The sequence below is a fragment of the Scyliorhinus torazame genome, chromosome 7, assembly GCF_047496885.1.
Source record: "Scyliorhinus torazame isolate Kashiwa2021f chromosome 7, sScyTor2.1, whole genome shotgun sequence".
NCBI classification, from domain to species: domain Eukaryota; kingdom Metazoa; phylum Chordata; class Chondrichthyes; order Carcharhiniformes; family Scyliorhinidae; genus Scyliorhinus; species Scyliorhinus torazame.
The window spans coordinates 110,404,698-110,426,048 of record NC_092713.1 but is presented as its reverse complement, the minus strand read 5'-3'; the positions used below and the strand labels follow the sequence as shown (position 1 = coordinate 110,426,048).

General features: G+C 47.6%; 1 protein-coding gene across 2 annotated transcripts in view; it reads left to right on the top strand.

Moving 5' to 3' along the window:
• hmcn1 (hemicentin 1) overlaps positions 1-21,351 on the top strand; it is an 838,180-nt gene that overhangs the window by 326,928 nt on the left and 489,901 nt on the right. For both annotated transcript variants that reach the window (XM_072511251.1, XM_072511250.1), the window contains exons 15-17: positions 13,813-13,971; positions 15,080-15,274; positions 17,618-17,713. In XM_072511251.1, coding sequence (XP_072367352.1) covers positions 13,813-13,971; positions 15,080-15,274; positions 17,618-17,713 — 450 coding nt within the window. The remainder of the gene's footprint in view (positions 1-13,812; positions 13,972-15,079; positions 15,275-17,617; positions 17,714-21,351) is intronic.

Genomic DNA, 21,351 nt, shown 5'->3' with positions numbered 1-21,351 from the left:
CTTCAAAATCAAAGAAATCAGCGCCCTGGACATTGTCGGGGGCAAGGTCTCCTCCTCCCTCGCCTCATTGAAAATCCTCACTAGCAACGGGCCCAGCAGGTCTACGTATTTCCTGTAAAATTCAACCGGGAACCCATCCGGCCCCGGGGCCTTCCCCGCCTGCATGCTCCCCAATCCTTTAACAGATCCCCATAAAAGTCCCTAAATACCTTGTTTATTCTCACCGCACTCCGCACCGTATGCCCCCCTCTATCCCTAACTCCTCCAATCTCCCTTGCTGCCTCCCTCTTACGAAGCTGAAGTGCCAGCATCCGACTCGCCTTCTCCCCATCCTCATACTTGCACTTTCCTCCACTGTGCCTCTGCTTTCCCCGTGGTCATCAGGTCGAATTCCGTCTGGATGTTCCGTCGCGTCCTAAGTAGCCCCTCCTCGGGGGCCTCTGCATAACTCCTGTCCACCCTTAAAATCTCCCCCACCAAACTCTACCTCTCCCTCCTCGCTCTCTTCTCCCTGTGGGCCCTAATGGAGATGAGCTCTCCCCTGACCACCGCCTTCAACACCTCCCAGACTACCCCCACCTGCACCTGCCCGTTGTCCAAGCATCTTTCAATACCCCCGCACCCGCCCGAACACCCCCTCATCCGCCAACAGTCCCACGTCGAGGCGTCACAGCGGGCGCTGGTCCCTCTCCTCCCCCAACTCTAGCTCCACCCAATGCGGGGCGTGGTCCTAGATGGCTATGGCCGAATATTCCGTTCCCTCCACTTTCGGGATTAGCGCCCTACTCAAGATGAAAAAATCTATCCGGGAGTAGGCTCTATGGGCGTGGGAAAAAAAGGAAGATTCCCTGGCCAGCGGCCTGGCAAACCTCCATGGATCCACTCCCCCATCTGGTCCATAAACCCCCTGAGCACCTTGGCTGCAGCCGGCCTCTTACCCGTCCTGGACCTAGAACGGTCCAGTGCTGGGTCCAGCACCGTGTTGAAGTCCCCCCCCCCCCCCCCCCCCCCCTGCTCCGTTCTTTTTTGGCCCATCTCAGGACACACTCTCTGTCCATAAAGCGGTGGAACCTCACCACTACAGCCCTTGGCGGCTCGTTGGCTTTGGGTCTCCTTGCCAGGACCCGATGAGCCCCATCCAGCTCCAGGGGCCTCGGGAAAGCTCCCGCGCCCATCAGCGAATTGAGCATCATGCTCATATATGCCCCGGTATCGGGCCCCTCCACTCCTTCGGGGAGACCCAGAATCCGAAGATTCTTCCTCCTCGACCTATTCTCCAGTTACTCAAATCTTTCCTGCCACCTCTTGTGCAGCGCCTCGTGCGCCTCCACATTCACCGCCAGGCCCAAGAACTCGTCCTCGTTCTCCGAGGCTTTTTGCCGCACCTCCCGGATCGCCGTCCCTTGGGCCTTCTGTGTCTCCACAAGCTTCTCAATCGACGCCTTCATTGCCGCCAGCATTTCTGTCCTCAGCTCCGCAAAGCAGCGTTTGAGGAACTCCTGTTGCTCCTGCGGCCACTGCGCCCACACTGGCGCCATCTTGCTCCTCCTCCCTCGCACTTTCCGCTGCACCAAAATCACTTTCTTAACCGCTCCATTCCTGGTCCAATCCATACAGTGCCGGGGGGACCTTGCTGTCACCTTCCCACACTGGGACCGTCGAACAATTGCCGTTGGGGCCCCTCTAAAGAGCCCAAAAGTCCGTTCCTCGTGGGAGCTGCCGAACGTGCGACCTATCTCGGCATAGCTGCAACCAGAAACTCCAGCAGCCGGCTTTTAACAATGCCGGCTGCGAGCGGCCGCGACCATAAAAAAAAACGCGGAGGCATGGCGCTGCGTGCCCGCTCATAGGTGCGCTTGCACAGAACCACGTTCCTAACATGTCTTCTTATAACGAAAGACTTTGATATGCATTGTGGATGTTTATGCCTTGTAACTGCTTGTTGGGTAGGTTTTTCCTGTAAGCTGATTGAATTGACAAGACAAGAAATTTTAATTGATTGTGGGATACAACCTCATTACACTCGATTTTGTCAGGCAGCTGGAGATGGGCTGGGAGGCAAGATGGCCCATATATTGATGTCGGGAGGCGGGAAGGATGCACATTTGCGGGGCGGGGTGGTGGAGGCATACCTATAATTTTCACGGCAGCAAGCTACCTTGCAAGAGCTCAATTGAGCTGCTTGAGCGGCCAATGAAGGGTCTCTTCCTGCCTCTGTCGTTGATAAGGTGGAGCCCCAGCTCCCGCTGACTGCAAAGCAGGGTCACGCCAACAAGATGTCTTCCTGCACTGAGGAGCTCCGGCGATTGGAGCTCCTCAGTGCAGTAAACGGGATTAAGTGCGGCCTCGGCAGGGCGTCCCTCGCTGAGGCCCCGAATCTCAGCAGAGTCCTGATAGAATGGTCTTTCCCAGCACTGCAAACTCATCCTGGGACTGTTTCAATTTGCATTTATGCAGCACCTTACATATGTGTCGCACCTTTCATGACCTCCAGGATGTTCCCAAAGTGCTTTACAACTGAGTAAGTACTTTTGAAGTGTAGTCACTGCTGTAAGGTAGGAAATGCAGCATTCAATATGTGCACACAGGCTCCCACAAACAATTGCCAAATCATCTCTTTCAGTAATGTTGGTTGGGGATTAATGTTGAAGGTCGGCCCACGTGAGTCGCGAAGGTCGGCCGGCGTGGGTCCAGAAGGTCGGCCGGCGTGAGTCGCGAAGATCGGCCGGCGTGAGTCGCGAAGGTCGACCGGCGTGAGTCGCGAAGGTCGGCCTGCGTGGGTCCCAAAGGTTGGCCTGTTGGTAAAAATGGGTCCCCGGAAAAAAAGTTTGAAAAACACTGCTCTAATTACTCAAACAAACTCAAGAATTGCATCATTTGACCTTTTGACGACAAGGTTAACTGTTAAATTTCTGCCCAATATCAAAAATATTTGCATTATGAAATTGACCAGCGAGCCCATTACATTAGCCCCCTTTTGACCGCTGTCACTTTTTGGGGTTTTTCACCCCAGCAAAAATGATAGGCTGGCATCAAAAACAGGCCTGGATTTCTCAGAAGAATGAGACTAAAGTGTATCCAAAATGGCGCAGGGAATCTGATTCTGGAAGTCCAACCCACATTTCTGACGGATCTGATTTTTACTGGTAAGGGAAGGGAGTGTGGGAAACCATATGGGAAATTGGAAATCAGCGGGCTCCTAGGCTCCGTTTTCACTGGAGGGGAGGATCTTATCCTGCAGTGTGAGAGTTACAATTATTTTAGAATAAGCATAAAGTATTGTAAAGGGCGGATAAGGTTTGTGGAACTGTTATGCTATCAAGTTATTTAAGTAGTCTTGTCCTTTACAAATCAGGGGAAGCAGCCTGCCTGTGTTTCTGTATTTTAAAAAAAAATGGTACTTGCAGTTTCAATAGCCGTTTGTTGAAAAATATTAAATGCTAGCCTTATAGCGTAATTACAGCTCGACTTCTTCCACAACCTATCATTATCACAGTAGGCGGATGTAAGTTCACAGTTTGATTGACACATACAACAGATTATTAAATGATTTGCAGTTCTTGATGTGGGAATATGAATACAAATGTTTGTTATTATAAGGGATTAGTTATTTGAGGGCGCTTAAATGTATTGAATGGGTTTTCACGAATGACCTTTTTTTATATAATAAAGTCTCTAATAGTTATTTAGAACTTTGTCTTATTTTGTTTCAATATGAGGTCTGTCCATAGTGAATATTGCATGAGTCAGCATGGATGGTGTAAGGACAAAGGGTGATTGATGGGTGAGGGACATGGGTTGGCATGAGTTGAAACTGTTGGCGTTGGGACTATAAGGGACCATGGAGGTGGGTTGGAATTTATGTTGGCATGAGTTGGCACTAAGTTGTTAAAGGGGTTATAAGTGTTGGGTGGGAGTCAGGAATTGCATGTATGGGCACAGAGATTGGGTGAATTGTGAAAGCAAGGAGGCCTAATCTTTAACAACGAAGACAAAGTCCCAAAAAGCTGAGTCAGGCCTTTTCAGCAGTACACAACAGCTCCTGTGGCCGCCTCTGATCTGTGCCCAGGAATTGATGGTCGCAACTCTATCCCATACCAGCTCTCTCCGGAATAAAGATTTTTCCATTCATGACACTTTCCAGAGGTGGGTGTGACAAGCTAGGAGATTTCCTGACTGCGCACCCCACTCAAGGGCAAAACTCCAGGCCATTGTATTTTCAGCACCACGATCGTGTAGTCCAATGCAGCCATCATGATGGGACTGGGTGTCCGGTTTACAAAGGCTCTTTAGAGGAGTGCAATGCACTATAGGATGCCTGATTAAATTCCTGAAACTTGTGATTTTGTTCCCCCTAAACCTGCCTTCCTCATCAGCTGTTCTACTTGGTTGCTGCAGGCACACAAAACCATGCATTCAGGATCATTGCACCAGTGCTGTGATTGACAAGGCCCTCAAACATGTTCATCCCATTCTCCTCACTTTTTTCCTCACCCCTTTGCTTCCTCCCAAAACCATGATAGGGATCACTTTGCCCTCAGTTTCCACCCCCTCCTTCCTCCGCATTCAATGAATGAATTTTCACCATTTTCACCACCTCCAGCATGATGCCACCACCCAGCATGTCTTACATAATCCTCTTAGCTTTCCAAAGGGGCCATTCCCTCTGTGACACCCTAGACCATTCTTCAGTCATGCACACCACTTGCTCCCCTTCCTGCACCACGTGTTCATACTTGTGCAGGAGCTGCAGCACCTGCCCTTTCACCTCCTCTCTCGCCCCCAGCCAGGGCCCAAACGGGCCTTCCAGGCTAAACAGTGATTTTTTTTTGCAGTCAGAATTTATTGTACTATGTCAGCTGCCTAAAATGTTGTCTCCTCTACCTTCGGGTGACCAAACACAGAATGAATGATCGCTTTGCTGAACACTTTCACTCAGTCTGCAAGCATGACCCTGAGCTTTTGGTTGTTGTCCATTTGAATTCTCTGCTTCACCCTTATTGATCTGTTTGTCTCCAGTCTGCACCAATAAAACGAAACATAAGCTTGAAGGGCAGCATCTCATCCTCCGTTTACAGTCTTGCAGAATCAACATACATTTGAATAATTTTGGATCATGACCACTGCTCCCATTTTTTAAGCTGTTGGGAATGATTCTGCTGTTCACATTCACACCTCCACCAGAACCGTCATTTGTTTCTCTATTTGTCTCATTACCTGGCCCTCCTTTTGCCGTGCATCATGGCATATTTATCATTTCACCATTCCTTCAACCTATCACAACTTTTCCCCACGTTCGGGTGCGCGTGGGGTTCCGGGGGGCGGCAGGTCCCGGAGGGAGACTGTATCTTGCCGGCCGTCAGGGAACGCCACGTAGGCGTACTGGGGGTTAGCGTGCAGCAGGTGGACCCTCTCGACCAACGGGTCCGACTTGTGCGCCCGCACATTCTTCCGAAGCAGGATGGGTCCGGGTGTTGCTAGCCAGGTTGGGAGCGAGGTCCCGGAGGAGGACTTCCTGAGGAAAACAAGGAGACGTTCATGAGGTGTCTGATTGGTAGTTGTACAGAGCAGTGACCGGATGGCGTGGAAGGCCTCCAGGAGGACTTCTTGCCAGTGGGAGACTGGGAGATTCCTCGACCGTAGGGCCAGTAGAACGGTCTTCTAGACCGTTCCGTTCTCCCTCTCTATCTGCCCGTTTCCCCGGGGGTTGTAACTGGTCGTCCTGCTTGAGGCGATGCCCTTGCTGAGCAGGAATTGACGCAGTTCGTCGCTCATAAAGGAGGACCCCCTATCACTGTGTATGTACGCGGGGAAACCGAACAGTGTAAAGATACCCTGGAGGGCCTTGATGATGGTGTTTGCGGTCATGTCGGGGCAGGAGATGGCAAATGGGAACCGGGAGTACTCGTCAATCACGTTCAGGAAGTACGTGTTGCGGTCGGTGGAGGGGAGGGGGCCTTTGAAGTCCATGCTGAGGCATTCAAAGGGATGGGAAGCCTTTATCAGGTGCGCCCTCTCTGGCCGGTAGAAGTGCGGTTTGCACTCCGCGCAGATTTGGCAGTCCCTGGTGACTGTCCTGACTTCCTCGATGGAGTAGGGCAGGTTGCGGGTCTTAATGAAGTGGAAAAAACAAGTGACTCCCGGGTGGCAGAGGTCCTCTTGGAGGGCTCGGAGGCGGTCCACTTGTGCTGTAGCACACATGTCGCGGGACAGGGCATCGGAAGGCTCGTTTAGCTTCCCAGGACGGTAAGATTCTGGGATTCTCCATCGTAAGATCTTGTCGTTCTTTATCTTGCCCCGCTGTGCATTATCAAACATGAACGCCACCGACCGTTGGTCAGTGAGGAGAGTGAATCTACTGCCGGCCAGATAATGCCTCCAATGTCGCACAGCTTCTACTATGGCTTGCGCCTCTTTTTCGACCGAGGAATGGCGAATTTCTGAAGCATGGAGAGTACGGGAGAAGAAGGCCACGGGTCTGCCCGCTTGGTTGAGGGTGGCGGTCAGAGCTACGTCGGACACATTGCTCTCGACCTGGAAGGGGAGGGACTCGTCAATGGCGCGCATTGTGGCCTTTGCAATGTCTGCTTTGATGCGGCAGAAGGCCTGGCGGGCCTCCGTCGACAGGTGGAAGGTTGTGGACTGGATTAGGGGTCGGGCTTTGTCTGCGTAGTTGGGGACCCACTGTGCGTAATAACTGAAAAACCCGAGGCAGCGCTTCAGGGTCTTGGGGCAGTGAGGGAGGGGGAATTCCATAAGGGGGCGCATGCGTTCAGGGTCGGGGCCTATAACTCCATTTTGCACCACGTAGCCGAGGATGGCTAGGCGGTCGGTGCTAAATACGCACTTATCCTTATTATACGTTAAGTTAAGGATTTTCACGGTCTGGTGAAATTTCCGGGGGTTGGTGTCGTGATCCTGCTAGTCATGGCCGCAGATGGTGACGTTATCCAGATACGGGAACGTTGCGCGTAAGCCGTATCGGTCAACCATTCGGTCCATCTCGCGTTGGAAGACCGAGAACCCATTAGTGACACCAAAGGGAACCCTTAAAAATTAGTAGAGCCGCACATCTGCTTCGAAGGCAGTGTACTTGCGGTCACTAGTGCGGCGGGTTAGCTGATGGTAAGCGGACTTGAGATCCACCGTGGAGAAGACCTTGTATTGCGCGATCCTGGTCACCAGGTCGGACATGCGGGGGAGAGGGTACGCATCCAGCTGTGTAAACCTGTTGATGGTCTGACTGTAGTCAAGGACCATCCTATGTTTCTCCCCGGTCGTCACCACCACTACTTGAGCTCTCCAGGGACTGTTGCTAGCTTCAATGACCCCTTCCCTCAATAGCCTTTGGACCTCTGACCTGATGAAGGTCTGGTCCTGGGCACTGTACCGTCTGCTCCTGGTGGCGACGGGTTTGCAATCCGGGGTGAGGTTCGCAAACAGGGAAGGCGGGTCGACCTTAAGGGTCGCGAGGCCGCAGACAGTAAAGGGAGGTATAGGGCCACCGAATTTGAAGGTCAGGCTTTGCAAGTTACATTGGAAGTCCAACCCCAGGAGTGTAGCCGTGCAGAGGTGCGGCAGGCCATAAAGTCGGAAATTGTTGAATTTCCTGCCTTGGACAGTGAGGTTTGCTAGGCAGAACTCCTTTATCTCCACCGAGTGTGACCCGGAGGCCAGGGAGATTCTTTGGCTTACAGGGTGGGTAACAAGTGAACAGCGCCTTACCGTGTCGGGGTGTATAAAGCTCTCATGCTCCCAGAGTCGATCAGGCAAAATGTCTCGTGGCCGTTGATGAACACCGTTGTCGTTGTAGTTGCGAGTGTCCGAGGTCGGTTTTGGGCCAGCGTCACCGAGGCCAGATGGAGCAGTTGCGGGTTGTGATCGGGCAGCGTGTAGTCGGCCGTGCCGGGGGCCTGGGGCCCCATCCAAGATGGCGTCTCCCATGGATCGCACATGGTGGTCGAGGATGGACAAAATGGCGGCGGGGATGGACAAAATGGCGGCGCCCATCCGTCCAGCGTGGTGTCTGAGGGGCAAGATGGCCGCGCCTGTGGATCGGACGTGACCCTAGGATAGGGGGGTGGCGGTGAGTGCTGGCCGCCTGGGGCCCGAGGGGAAGATTGCCGCGGCGGTCCGGAGTCGCTGGAGACTGTGGCCACGGCTCGTGCCTGGCAGACCCCCACAAAATGGCCCTTCTTGCCGCACCCTTTGCAGGTGGAGGTGCGGGCCGGGCAGCGCGTGCGGGGATGCTTCGCCTGCCCGCAGAAGAAACAGCGGGGCCCGACGGAGTTAGCGGGCCGTCTTACAGCGCAGGCCTGTGGGGACACGGGGAAGGTCAGTGGGTCTGCCGCTGCGGGATGCCACGCAGCCCAGGGGGCCACCGCGCGGTCGGGCACATAGGACTGTGCGTTTCTGGAGGCAACATCCATGGACCCTGCCAGGGCCCGTGCCTCTCTCAGTCCCAGGGTGTCCTTTTCTAAGAGTCTATGGTGGATCTCTGAGGAGCTCGTACCTGCTACGAAGGCATCCCGGATTAGAAGTTCTGTGTGCTCGCTCCCCGAAACTTGCGGGCAGCCACAGTTTCGGCCCAGCACCAGTAGCGCATGGTAGAAGTCCTCCAGCGATTCCCGGGGCTTTGCCATCTAGTTGCGAGCAGGTGACGCACGTAGACCTGGTTTACAGGGCGGAAATAATGTCCTTTTAACAGTTCGATCGCAGCATCGTAGTCCTCCGCCTCCTCGATGAGGGTGAAGATCCCAGGGCTTGCTCTCGAGTGCAGGACATGCAGTTTCTGTTCTCCTGAGGGGGTGCCTCTGGCTGTCTCGAGGTAGCCTTTAAAGCACGCCAGCCAGTGCTTAAATATCGCCGCTGAGTTCTCCGCGTGGGGGCTGAGTTGTAGACTCTCCGGCTTGATTTGGCGATCCATTCTTTCAGCTTAAGTGTAGTCGATTAAATTGATGCACGATCAATTACACTCGAAGACGAGGTTGTAACATAACTGAAGGCTTTAATCATCTAGAACTGTTCCCCAGCAGCTTCGGTACAGGAAGTGAGGGCTGCTGGGACGGCACCGGTTCTTATACCCCGCCTGTTAAGGCGGAGCTACATACCAACAACCAATGGTAAACTCCTAGGTTTAACCAATGGTCTTTGGCCTCTTGGGGTACTGTAATACCTGATAATACCACAGTTACTCTCTCCTCTCTCTCTCTCTGACTCTCGCTCTCATGATACTGACTAACCATGCTGATCATTTGCAACATTTTCTGTTATTTAATGAAACAGGCTTGTGTGAGAAGCTAATGGTTTCCTATTTTGCATTGTGTGATTTCTGCCTGCCCACGGCCCCCTAAGCAAGAAGTGTCACATGTCCTGGGTGACAGATAAAACAGCTGCTGTTAAAGGGATTAATGGAGATAATAAAACCTGGGCAGTATGCGTTGGATTTGTTCCAGTTACATGAAGAAAAATGCACTCATATGGATAGACTAGAGAAGCGGGGATTATTCTGCTTATATCAGAGAAGGCTAATTGGAGATTTGGTGGAGATGTTAAAAATCATGGGGTGTTTAGTAGAGTAGTTAAAGGAAAATGGTTTCCAATGGTTGATAGTCAGAGAGCACAGATTTATGGTGATTGGCAAAAAAATTAGAAGCTACATGAGGAAAAATGTCTTTATGCAATGGGTGGTGAGGATTTGGAATGCCTGCTCAGATGGGCTGTTTGTTACATAAAATAGTCAATAGTAGTCTTCAAACAGGAATTGGATAAACACTTAAAGGAAACAAAATGCTGCAGGGATATGGGGTGGGAATAAAAGGGAAATGGAATAATTGGATTGCTCTTTGAAAGAGCTGGTGCAGACTTTGTGGGCAGAATGCCCTCCTGTGCTGAACCAGTCTATGATTTCCCCACGAGGTGAAATGTGTATTTACCTGCATAATTAGTGATAGCATTTTGATGAGAATGGAATAAATTTCATTCCTTGTGGTGAAGTGAAAGACGTCATATTGGGTCTTCAGTGTGGTAGTCAACTACTTGAACCGTTCATTAGCTTCATAAACTTAGTTAAACAAAATCAGAAGTAAATGACCACGTTTCACTGACACAAATCAGCATAATATGAAAATATAATTACTTGTCTAAAGAACTGAGTGAACTGTGGGTTAGATGTTTCACTGTCGGTGGAGGCAGGAACAGGTATGCGTGGGATTTGTAAATTGCGTTCCTGAGGGTTGGCAATGATTCGCCACCTCCAAGATAGACTGTAATTTTCAAAAGACCTGCTTGTAGGTGAGAATGGGAAACCAAACATGTCGCCAATCAACGGCTCCTTAAGGAGCTTGTGAAGGGGCCTGTCTGAAACAGAAGGAATCTTCAATCTTTTTTCCACACAAAGTCAAACAGTCTTGTACATGTTCTGGTGTTCTTTGTGTTGCTAAATTCAGGATGGTTGGCGTAGTGTTCACAAAGACCACACAATAACTTTAACTTGAAAAAGCTACACATTTATTAACACTACTAATTTGGATTCAACACTTACTCCTAGATAATACACAGTTGATAATGAACATATAATCTACACTCATCTACTACTAACCTCTACATTATAAAATTAACTATCATCTGCTCTCACTCACACTATCTTTCCTTCAATCTGCCCTCTAGCCTTCTCCTCAACTTCTCATCCATAAGGCTTAGCGTCAATGTCTTCTATATTTGTCCATCTAGCTCCCTCTAGTGGTTGAGTTATACATTTCATTAACCCTTGCAGTTCTTACATTTATGATAAGACCACACATGTGTTGCTGATTAGAGGGATGGTAGGGTGAAGGAAGTTCATTTTTATCTTTGCTCTTTTTGTGTAATGTGAATGATCAACTAGTGCCAGGTTCAGCGCTATACCTTGATTTGGCATCCATGACCACCTTGCACCAACTTTATCCTCCAAGAACTCCTTCCTTTCTTTGGTAACATTGCAGCAGTCCCCAACATGGCTGCCTTTGGCACTGGACAGATGGCTCCTGTCTTCTGGAGGTGCTTTCGGCCACTAATTAGGCACTAAGCTCCACTCTTGCCAATCAGGGCATTTATGTATTAAAATTGTGGACCCTGAACGTATCTGGTTGTCAGGTTTCTCACCCAACTTTGAAAATTCGTCCCCATATATATCAATATTAAAACATTATTTGGTACAGCTTCTGAAATGTATTATTTTTTTAAAAATTTAAACTGTTACAGAAACAAAAATACTGCAGATATTGGAAATCTGAAATTGAAACCAAAAATGCTGGAAGAACTCAACAGGTCAGGCAGCATCTGCAGCGAGCAATGGAATTAATGGGGTGGATTCTTCATTGCCCAACGCCCCATGGGGCGGAGAATGGCGGTGATGGATCTGTACTTTGTTAATATATTTATGTGTCGCCGCACTATATATTAATCGACAGAACTTGAAACTGAGCTTCTTGGGGGAAGTAAAGTACAGCTTTACTTGTGTCAGTTTTAAAGTCTACTGATCAAGTCAAATTTTATGCGAGTACAGAATCTAGAAAGTTGTTTGTCCAACGCAAATACAGATGGTTGAGTTGAATTCAAAATACAATTCAGTTTGTGGTAATTTCTTCAGATCAAAATGCACAGTACAAAAATGAAACAAAAGGAAATAGCTGTTTGCAAAGCAAAGTAAAGAATAGGTTTCAAAGATTAGGTTAAAGATGAATTCAGAGAGAGAGATGATTTTGGAGAAAGCAAAAAAGGTTCTCTCCCGGTCTCATAAGGAAATCATAATCTTAAAGGTTCTGTCCCCTTTCTGACTGATTGGGTTAAAATAATTATAATTCATCTAATTTGACCGAAATGTCTGCCTATCAAGTTTTAAGAGATAATGTGGCATGAGAGAATTTATATATGTTTCCATAATATGGTGTGATCAAACCACCTGTTTCCCACCATGTTTTCTGGAACTGGGATTTTTGCCCAGTAATGATAACAATGAGTTTAGTATAGTCAGTTTTCAAATTGACTTCCTTATCTGATCTTATCCCATGATCTCAGCCTTTTCTGCTGTCATGGCTAATATATGATTTTTAATAGTATAATGTAACTAAATCATTTCTTCCTTTAAACTTTTATTACCTATAAGAAAAGTAGATTTCAACCAGGTGGGTAACCCAAAAATGTGATCAGTGCCGAGCACCAGACCCATTGCAATGTTCCGCTACCCCGCCACCAACCTCTGTGAACTACTGGCCACACGCTGGTGGAACCATGCAAATCCATGCCTCCCTGGCAGTCAGCCCCTCTCAGAGTAGAAGCCTCACCAGTGACACTATCAGCTAGCCCACACCTGAGGATCACGAGCTTTCTCCAAGCCCTGCCTGTGAATCACACCCCTGATCTCATTCATCCCACCCATGACCAGGAAACCTGACCAGCTCCCTGTCACAATCTGAGTGTAAAACCCAGGCTACACATACACTGCCGCTAATACCCAGAAAACATTCTCATCACTCGCCCATATCTGTAGGGTCTGCCCCCAAAACAGGCTCTCAACATGGAGACAAATGGCTGCACAGTATGAACATCTCCACCACACAACCAGTGGCTACCCTCCTGGCAGGAGAACACAAGGCTCACCCAGTGAGGACACCCAGAGTAGACCATGTTGGGAGAAACTGTCCAGGGACCGCAGAGCCTATCGCTAATGCCGGTTGTGACAGCCCGGTACCGGTAGCTCTGTTAGCAGGGACTGGTGGTGAGGATAGAGGCTCCTCACATCAAAGACCGAGTGCTAGTCACTAATGGGGACAAGGATGCGGTGTGGACTACATCACCTTGAAGGGGCCGGGGGAGCGTACATGTTGAGGGTGGTGCAGCTGACCATATAACCTGGGCAGAATATGTCTCCCATTAGTTAAATGGGAGGTAGTGGAGAATTGGCAGCATACTAGTCCATCGTTGCAGGTCCTCCCTGCTTCAATAGGTTACTGGTTCCTGTCAGTAACCCACCAAAAATACACAACTATTTCATTATCATAACATCACAATTTCTTGATCTTAAAATTTGTTTGGTTTGCAGAACCGCAATTTGCCACGATTTTTATCTCCTACCATTCTTCATAAATTTGAGGATTTTCATTATAATTTATATGCGTTTTTGAAAGACCAAAGATGTGTGGGCTAGGTGGATTGGCCATGCTAAATTGCCTCTTGGTGTCCAAATATGTGTAGGTTAGGTTAAGGAGCTGCAGGGATAGGGTGGGGGAGTGGACCTAGGTAGGGTGTTCTTTCGGAGGGTTGGTGCAGACTCAATGCGCCGAAAGGCCTTCTTCTGCACTGTAAGAAATCTATGATTCTATGTTATTATGAAAATATGACCGTTCTGTATCTGTTTTAAGCAGTGGCAATTTTGACAGATTTGCTTGCCAGTTGGATGAAACGTTGGCCTCACTTTAATTGCCCAAATATTGTATTCATCTGTCCACTGAGATTTGTCAAATACTAGTGCTGGAGTCCTGCAGCCTGAACTTTGCAAACTGCAACGATAGACTAGTATGCTGCCAATTCTCCACTATCTCCCAGTGCTGGTTTAATTAATGCGAGGCATATGCTAACCATACAGCAGATAGAGTTTAATTATTCTTTGCGAAAAGAGGCTCCTCACTGTTGTCCAGGTAAGGAAGTGCAAAATGCTAATGATGCAATTGCATTAGTGTGTCCAAAAAAGGTTGAAAATAGTGGGTGATGTTTCTCTGCTGTTCTGTATTTATTTGTTTCTATTTTTTTAACCTACGTTTTCTATGACCTCAGGTGACCTTGAGCTGAGTCCTTCCAATTTTCTGAGCATTGATGCTCATCAAGGTATTCTGAAGATTCAGGGAACCCAAGATCTGGATGCAGGAGACTATACTTGCGTAGCCATAAACGATGCAGGAAGAGCATCTGGTCAGGTTACATTGGATGTTGGGTGTAGGTTTCTATAACAATTCATTATTTACTTTGAGGTTTTGGTGTTGCCATACTGCTAGCAATTTTGTTTTCTTCCTCCTTCCACTTTCACCTGTACTGATTTAAAATTTCAAAGATTATTTCCTGACAGCTACTCTTTCCATCCATCACCCAAGAATACATTTCCCACTGCTTGCTTGCAAAGGGCTCCTATGATATTCAAACTAGCATGTGTAATCTTTGTGTCGGCAGTGAAGGAACAAATCGTGAAATTTTATGAAAAATCCACTTTTCCAAAGAATATTGTCCAGTATGAAAAAAACAACCTCATGTCTGGAAGAAAGCAACCCCGAAAGTAAACTAGATTCTAGAACCACCACAGTTTATGTTGAGATTAAAGATACTTGAGAGTGTTTACATGAAAAAAATGTGCTGTAAATTTTGTAAATTAACATTGGCATTTGATTGTATGAATGGAAATGAGCATATTTGCATTCATCATTTTAAAACAAATGGAGGCTTTGAAATGGCTAGGCCTCGCGAGGGTATAAGGCTGATTTCTGAATTTGGGGGGACCCTGGTGATGCTGGAATTGGCTATGCTGAAGGGGTGGATCCTTGTGATACTGCAATTTGAGTAGTAATGTTGTAGCAACAGGCCAGCTGAGCAGCTAAAGATCACAACTAGACTTCACACAGCCATAGGGGGAGCTATTAGTTGCAAAAGGCGATACATGAATGAGAAAAGGTAATCTGGCTCATCAGATCTTATTCTTCCCAGTATACCATCCGTTTTCATTGGAACATCCTGAATATTTATAGCAAACGGTAAATATTCGTCGCACCTCTGTCTCATCATGAGCAATGCCAAGGGTGATTCCCAAGTAGTTCCTTACAAACATAAAGTCGATTTTATTGAAAAGCATTATTACATTGCTTACATACGATACCATCAGAACAAAAATTACATTCATCCCTCCTGGTTAGTCTGTATATGCGGAGGAAGAATGCATGTGAAATACTTTTTATCAGGATAATACTGGCCCTTCACTTTTACTGATTATTTTCTGCGTGAATAGTCATACACTCATTAAATTTAACTCGGTAACTGGTTTCATCTTTTTCCACAGCGTCTCCTGTATTCTCACAATCCCCACTGGATATTTCCGCGGACATTGGTTCAAACCTGACTCTGCCTTGCCAGGCGCAGGGTTACCCTAAACCACGAATCAGGTGGCAGCGGTTGGATGGCGAGTCCATCTTCTCTAGACACACCGGAATCAGCTCAGTGACTCAGCTGAGAATAGGAAGTCTTTTCTTCAATAGTAAGTCACTTGAAGTTGTTGCATGTTATCTCCAAATATTTCCTGAACTATTAAATCTGTTCATGTAAGCAGAAAAACAGTGCATATGTGAAATCCTGAATGGATCTGTAACTCACTCTAACAATTTTCTTTTAAGGATGAAATGCTTAATTTTACGGAAAAGGCAACATAAGCAAAGATAGGATTATCCATTTTTTACCTGTGCCATCAGCTGAAACAAAATCCTAATTAATGTTACAAGCGTCCTTTTAGGTTGAACCTCTATAGTCAATAGTTTCGACCCTAAATATGATAAACCCTCACGACTTACTAAATCAGAATTAAATGCAGTTTGCTGAGTAGGTCCTAGGATCTTCTGTGTTATTCCCCTTTTATATCCTCAAATTCTATTCGGACCCCAAGAATTAGTGGTAATGGTGCTTAATTGTACTTCATATTTATGTTTTTCTTCGCTTATTTGATTATTCTCAACTAGTAAGATTTTTAATTGTGAAAATTATTGTTCAAATAACGTGTTAAACTTGAAGAGTTTGTCTATTTGGAAAACACCCCTATAGTACTATCATTCTATTCTATATTTTGTGGCTGCTAATTTTGACAGCCATTAACATTCCGGTGCCTCCATCCTGCAGCTAGTATATTAACTATTAATGTACTTTGAGGAAATCAACAAATTTAGTACTGGCTGTGATTTCCAATGGATCATGTAATGTTGTGCAAGCCAAGATCTGTATTCTAAGATAGCCCACTTTGTTTTACATACATAAACAATTCTGTTATTGAATTATATTCAAACATTTCAGAATAAAGAGAGGACGTTATTTAAATTCCCAATGAAATTATGCCATATTTTCTTGGCCATGTGGTGGCAGGTTTGAAGGCCCAGGGATGTATGAACATTTTGTAAGTTTCAATGACATCCTGCCCACCTGATTGTCTATCTTATTGACTGTATTATTACAATGTAATGATTTGATGCCTGCACTTGTGTGTATGTATGTAAATGAAAGTATTAGTTATTAGTTGTGTTGATCTTCGAAGTAAAGGGGGAGAAATGTTATATACGTGGGTTATTATAGTTGTGTGCTATGTCTCTTTAAGAACTGGGTCATGTGACATGTGTGCCATCATCGGGTACTCCATGGGCTTTTGCCCCTTTGTCTAGCCCAGCATTTGTACAGTGAAGACCTATTTACTAAATCTCTGTTACTGTTGCTTTAAACCCATGTGCATCTGCAATCTATTTATTTTGTACTGTTTGTCTAAAGATATAACAATCGCCTTTCATTCTTCTAAACTCTGGAGAATACAGGCACAGTTTCCTCAATCTCTCCTCATAGAATCATAGAATCCCTACTGTGCAGAGGGAGGCTATTTGGCCCATCGAGTCTACACCGATCCTCTGAAAGAGCACCCAACCTAGACTCATTCTCCCGCCCTTTCCCTCTAACCCCATAACCCCACCTAACCTTTTGGACGCTAAGGGACAATTTAGAATGGTCAATCCACCTAACCAGCACAATTTAGGACTGTGGGAGGAAATCGGACCCACGCAGTGACAGAAATAATGTGGAAACTCAACACAGACAGTCACGCAAGGTTAGAATTGAACCTGGGTCTCTGATGCTGTGAAACAGCAGTGCTTGTCGCTGTGTCGCCCCGCCATCCTAGGCTCCCAGCAAGTACGAGCATGGAACTCCCATTCAGTCCTGACATCGGTGTATTGATATCTATATAGTCAGGTTAGTGAAGGGTTAATAATTACATCTCTCTGTAAATCAAACACTAGAGGGCGCTACCACTTCTCTGTATTTAAGTCAGATTCTGAGGGAACTCTGGGAGTAGCATAAGGAGAAAGCATGGTGACGGCATTAGAAGAAGATTAGAATAGATATATTAGAATAGATATATTAGAATAGAATAGATTAGAATAGAATAGGTTAGAATAGAGTTAACATGAGGTTAGATCATAGTGTAGTTAGTGACTATTTAGATTATTGAGTACTGTAGGACAGATTCAATATTACTTAATCATTATCTGTAGCTCAGTAGAGTTTGTGAACTTCATTTAATTAGTAGTGTAATAATAAATTAGTTTTGTTTCAATCTTTTGATTGGTATATTCTTTGTCAACACTGCATCGGATCATTCTGGAAGAAAGGACAAAGACTACAATATATTACCAAGCATGTTAATGTAACAATCGGGATCCTGAATATTATGGCAAAAGCCAGCCCAGAGTGTCAGAAATATAAATGTTGGAAGTAAATTTTGTTCTTGCCTCCATTTATATAAATTGGTAGAATTGAGTTAATTAATAACATGTAAATCCTATTGTTTCAGATCTGTGGGTGGATGATGAAGGCACATACATCTGTGAAGCAGAAAACCAGTTTGGAAAGGTTCAGGCTCAAGCCTCAGTAACAGTCACAGGACTTGGTAAGTGTTCAAGTAGTGGTAAGAAACCAGTTATTGACTGGGTTAGGGGTCACATCTTATAAAAAGTATGTCAATCATTGGGTAATAAAAGAGTGGTCAATGAGGCCCACATCTGATTTTCAGTCAATTAAGAAGGTTGGAATGGACTTCCGGTGATGGCGGGCGGGAGGCAGCCGCACAATGGAGAGCTCCCGCTCGGGAACAGCATTTTCGGGGCTTTAAGCCCGGTCCCAGGGTCCACGGAGGCGGCAGAAGCAGGGAGAAGGCACGGAGGAGGCACAGTGAAGACACAGGAGGGAAAAAAACCCAAAGAAAAATGTCGAGGGTGAGCAACAAAATGGCCGGAACAAAACCAGCTGGAGGTCCGTCGTGGAGTGGAAAGGTCACCGCGGGGTCACCAGGAAAAATGGAGGCTGGAGCACCAGGGAAGGCCGCACTGCTTACGGCTGAAGAAATAACCAAGGTGATGGTTGTGGAATTTGAAAAGCAGTTGGCGCAGATTGCGAAATGCATGGAGACGGTGAGGAAGGAGATGAGGGAGGTTTTGAGTGTGCTGGTGGAGGAGGGGGTTTCCCCAGTGAGGACGGAGGTGGCGAGCGCAGTGGCGGAGGTGCGAGAGGAAGGGGAGGCGCTGAAGGAAGTGAAGGAGACGTTATTGCAGCACGGTGATCAACTTGCCTCGATGGGGAAAGAGATGTGGAAGGTGATGATACTAACAAGGATCTGCGAGGAAAAATGGAAGACCTGGGAAATAGATCCAGGCGACAGAACTTGAGGATTGTGGGGCTGCCCGAAGGAGTTGAAGGGCCGAAGCCGACTGGGTATTTTGCCGCGATGCTGGCAAAACTATTGGGGGAGGGGGAGAACCCCTCCCGATATGAACTGGATCGGGCTCATCGGTCGTGGCGGCCTGTACCAAAGGTGAGTGAGCTGCCAAGGGCAGTGACTCTGTACTTCCGTAGGTACAGGGTGAAGGAGAAGGTCCTGAGCTGGGCCAAGCAGAAGCGGGTGGTGCAGTGGGCTGGAGCTGGTATACGTGTATACCAGGACTTTACGGTGGAGCTGGCAAGGAGACGGGCTGCCTTCAACAGGGTGAAGAGGGCACTGTACATTAGCAAGGTGCGGTGCGGCATTGTATATCCAGCGAAGCTGAGGGTGACTTACAAGCTCAGGGACTTTTATTTTGGAACGGCGGAAGCAGCGGAGGAGTTTGCGAAAGCAGAAGGACTGTGGCAGAATTGACAAATTGAGGAATGGCCATGTGCCGATGTAACCTCATGACTGTATTTTCTTCTTTTTTGTATCACTGCGCGCGGGTGTAGAGATTAAAGGAGCCAAGGTGGTATATATTTGGACAAGGGAAGGGACGGGACTTTCACTCGAAATGTGAGTTCTTTGGGGTGTAGGTGGATATGCGGGGTTTGTGTGCTAAAAGGGGATCTTTGGGCTTTCCTGGGGCCAGGCAAGTGGGAAAGGGACCCGGTCGGGGGCCTCCACGCTGGCCGGTTTGTGCCGGCCAGTGAACGGGAGTGAGGTGGGGGAGGGGCTGCGGCCATCGGAGCCTGGTAGAACAGGGTCCGAGTGTCTAGCCGGGGTGGAAAGTTGGGGGGGAAGGAACCAAGGGTGGGGGGAGGAGTTTTACAAGAGGCCGTGGACGGGAGGAGCTGGAGACCTGGGGGGGGGGGGGAGAAGCTGTGTAAGATTAAGGGTGACTACGTGTAATCCCTGATTCCTTTTTGTCATTTGTTTATGTAAACATGCGGGTTGAGGGGTAGATGGGATCGTTGTTATTATGGGGACTGACATATCTTGCTGATTATTGTTGATGGATGTAAATGTGGGAGAAAATGTGAAAATGGAGGAGAATAAAACATTTTTTTAAAAAAAGGTTGGAATGGAACTTTCTGGATATTTTTATCATAGATTCTATCATAGAATTTACAGCACAGAAGGAGGCCATTCGGCCCATCGAGTCTGCACCAGCCCTTGGGATGAGCACCCTACTTAAGCCCATGCTTCCACCCTTTCCCCATAACCCAGTAACATCACCTAATCTTTTGGACACTAAGGGGCAATTTAGCATGGCCAATCCACCTAACCTGCACATCTTTGGACTGAGGGAGGAAACCGGAGGAAACCCATGCAGACACAGGAAGAATGTGCAAACTTCAAACACAGGCCGGAATTGAACCTGGGACCCTGGAGCTGAGAGACAGCAGTGCTAACCACTGTGCCACCATGCCGCCCATACCCAATTATGTAACGACCATGAGCTTTTATGGGTTTTTTTGCTTTTCCTGAAAGATTGATTATTGTTGGGTAGGCATGTCTGTTTATGGTGCTTCACACATGGCGCTGTGGGCAGCCTTGATGAACCAGATGATCTTTCCTTTATGTTTATATGTTTGTAAAATAATCAGCTGAAAACTGCATATCCAATGGGTGGGATTCTCCGGCTGCGTCGCCCAGGGATCGGAGAATTCCACCCGAGGTCAATGGACTTCTCCATTGTCCGTGCCTCGTCCGCAATGTTCTTGTGGCATCCGGGGCGGACAAATTCAGTCCAATATCTGCTATCAGGTTTTAGTAATCAAGAGTACTGATTTCTCGTGTGGTACAGAGATTTGACATACAAGCACATCGGGATATTCAAGCTTGTCTCGTAGTGATACTTTAAAAAAAATCTGTTTTATTCCAAACAACCTCGACAAAACATCACATAGCATCATCAAAACATAGTACATATAGTTTATTCAATTTCCCCCCTTTTGATTCTCTCCCCATCCGCCCCCCCCACCCCGCAACAAACAAATCCTCAAACATGGACATAAACCGCCTTCACTGTACTACAAACCCCTCTTCTGAACCCCTGAGAGCAAATCGTATTTTCTCCAACCTGAGGAACTCATCGCCCCCCCACCCACGCCGTGACCCCTGGTGGTGCTGCCGACCTCCAACTCTGTCACCAGGCAATCAGAGAAGCGAAGGCCATGACATTGGCTCCCTTCCCCTCCTGCTCACCCGGCACCTCTGACACCCCAAGGATCACCACCATCGGGTCCGGTTTAAACTTCACCCCCACAATCCAGACTCTCATACCCCCCTTCCCAGAAGCTGTCCAATTTTGTACACCCCCCAAAACATGTAGGAACGGTTCGCCGGCCCCCTCACAAATCTCTCGCACTCATCCGCCACTCTTGGGAAGAACCTACTAATCTGGGCCTGAGTTATATGGGCCCTCTGCACCACCTTGAACTGTATAAGGCATGTCCTTGCACAGGAGGAGGTTGAGTTGACCTGGCCCATTACTTTGCTCCAAACTCTTCCCCTTACTTCCACTTAATCCTTTTCACTAAGGCTGCTCCCTTCTCCCCCAACCACCCATATATATCCCCAATCCTTCCGTCCCCCCCAGACATCTGGAAGCAACAACCTCTCCAGCAGCGTGGACTCTGGCACCTGGAGAAATGAGGGCAGTTCCTTCGATGCAAAATCCCCCACCTAAACTCTCTCCCTCTTGGTAACTCAAACGAGTTTAAAGTGCCTCCTCAGCTGATTCCAAATTCTACTTGATGTCTCCACCACTGGGTTACTCGTATGCTTCCCCATTCAGGAGTGCCAGCCCCCCATCCCGCCTC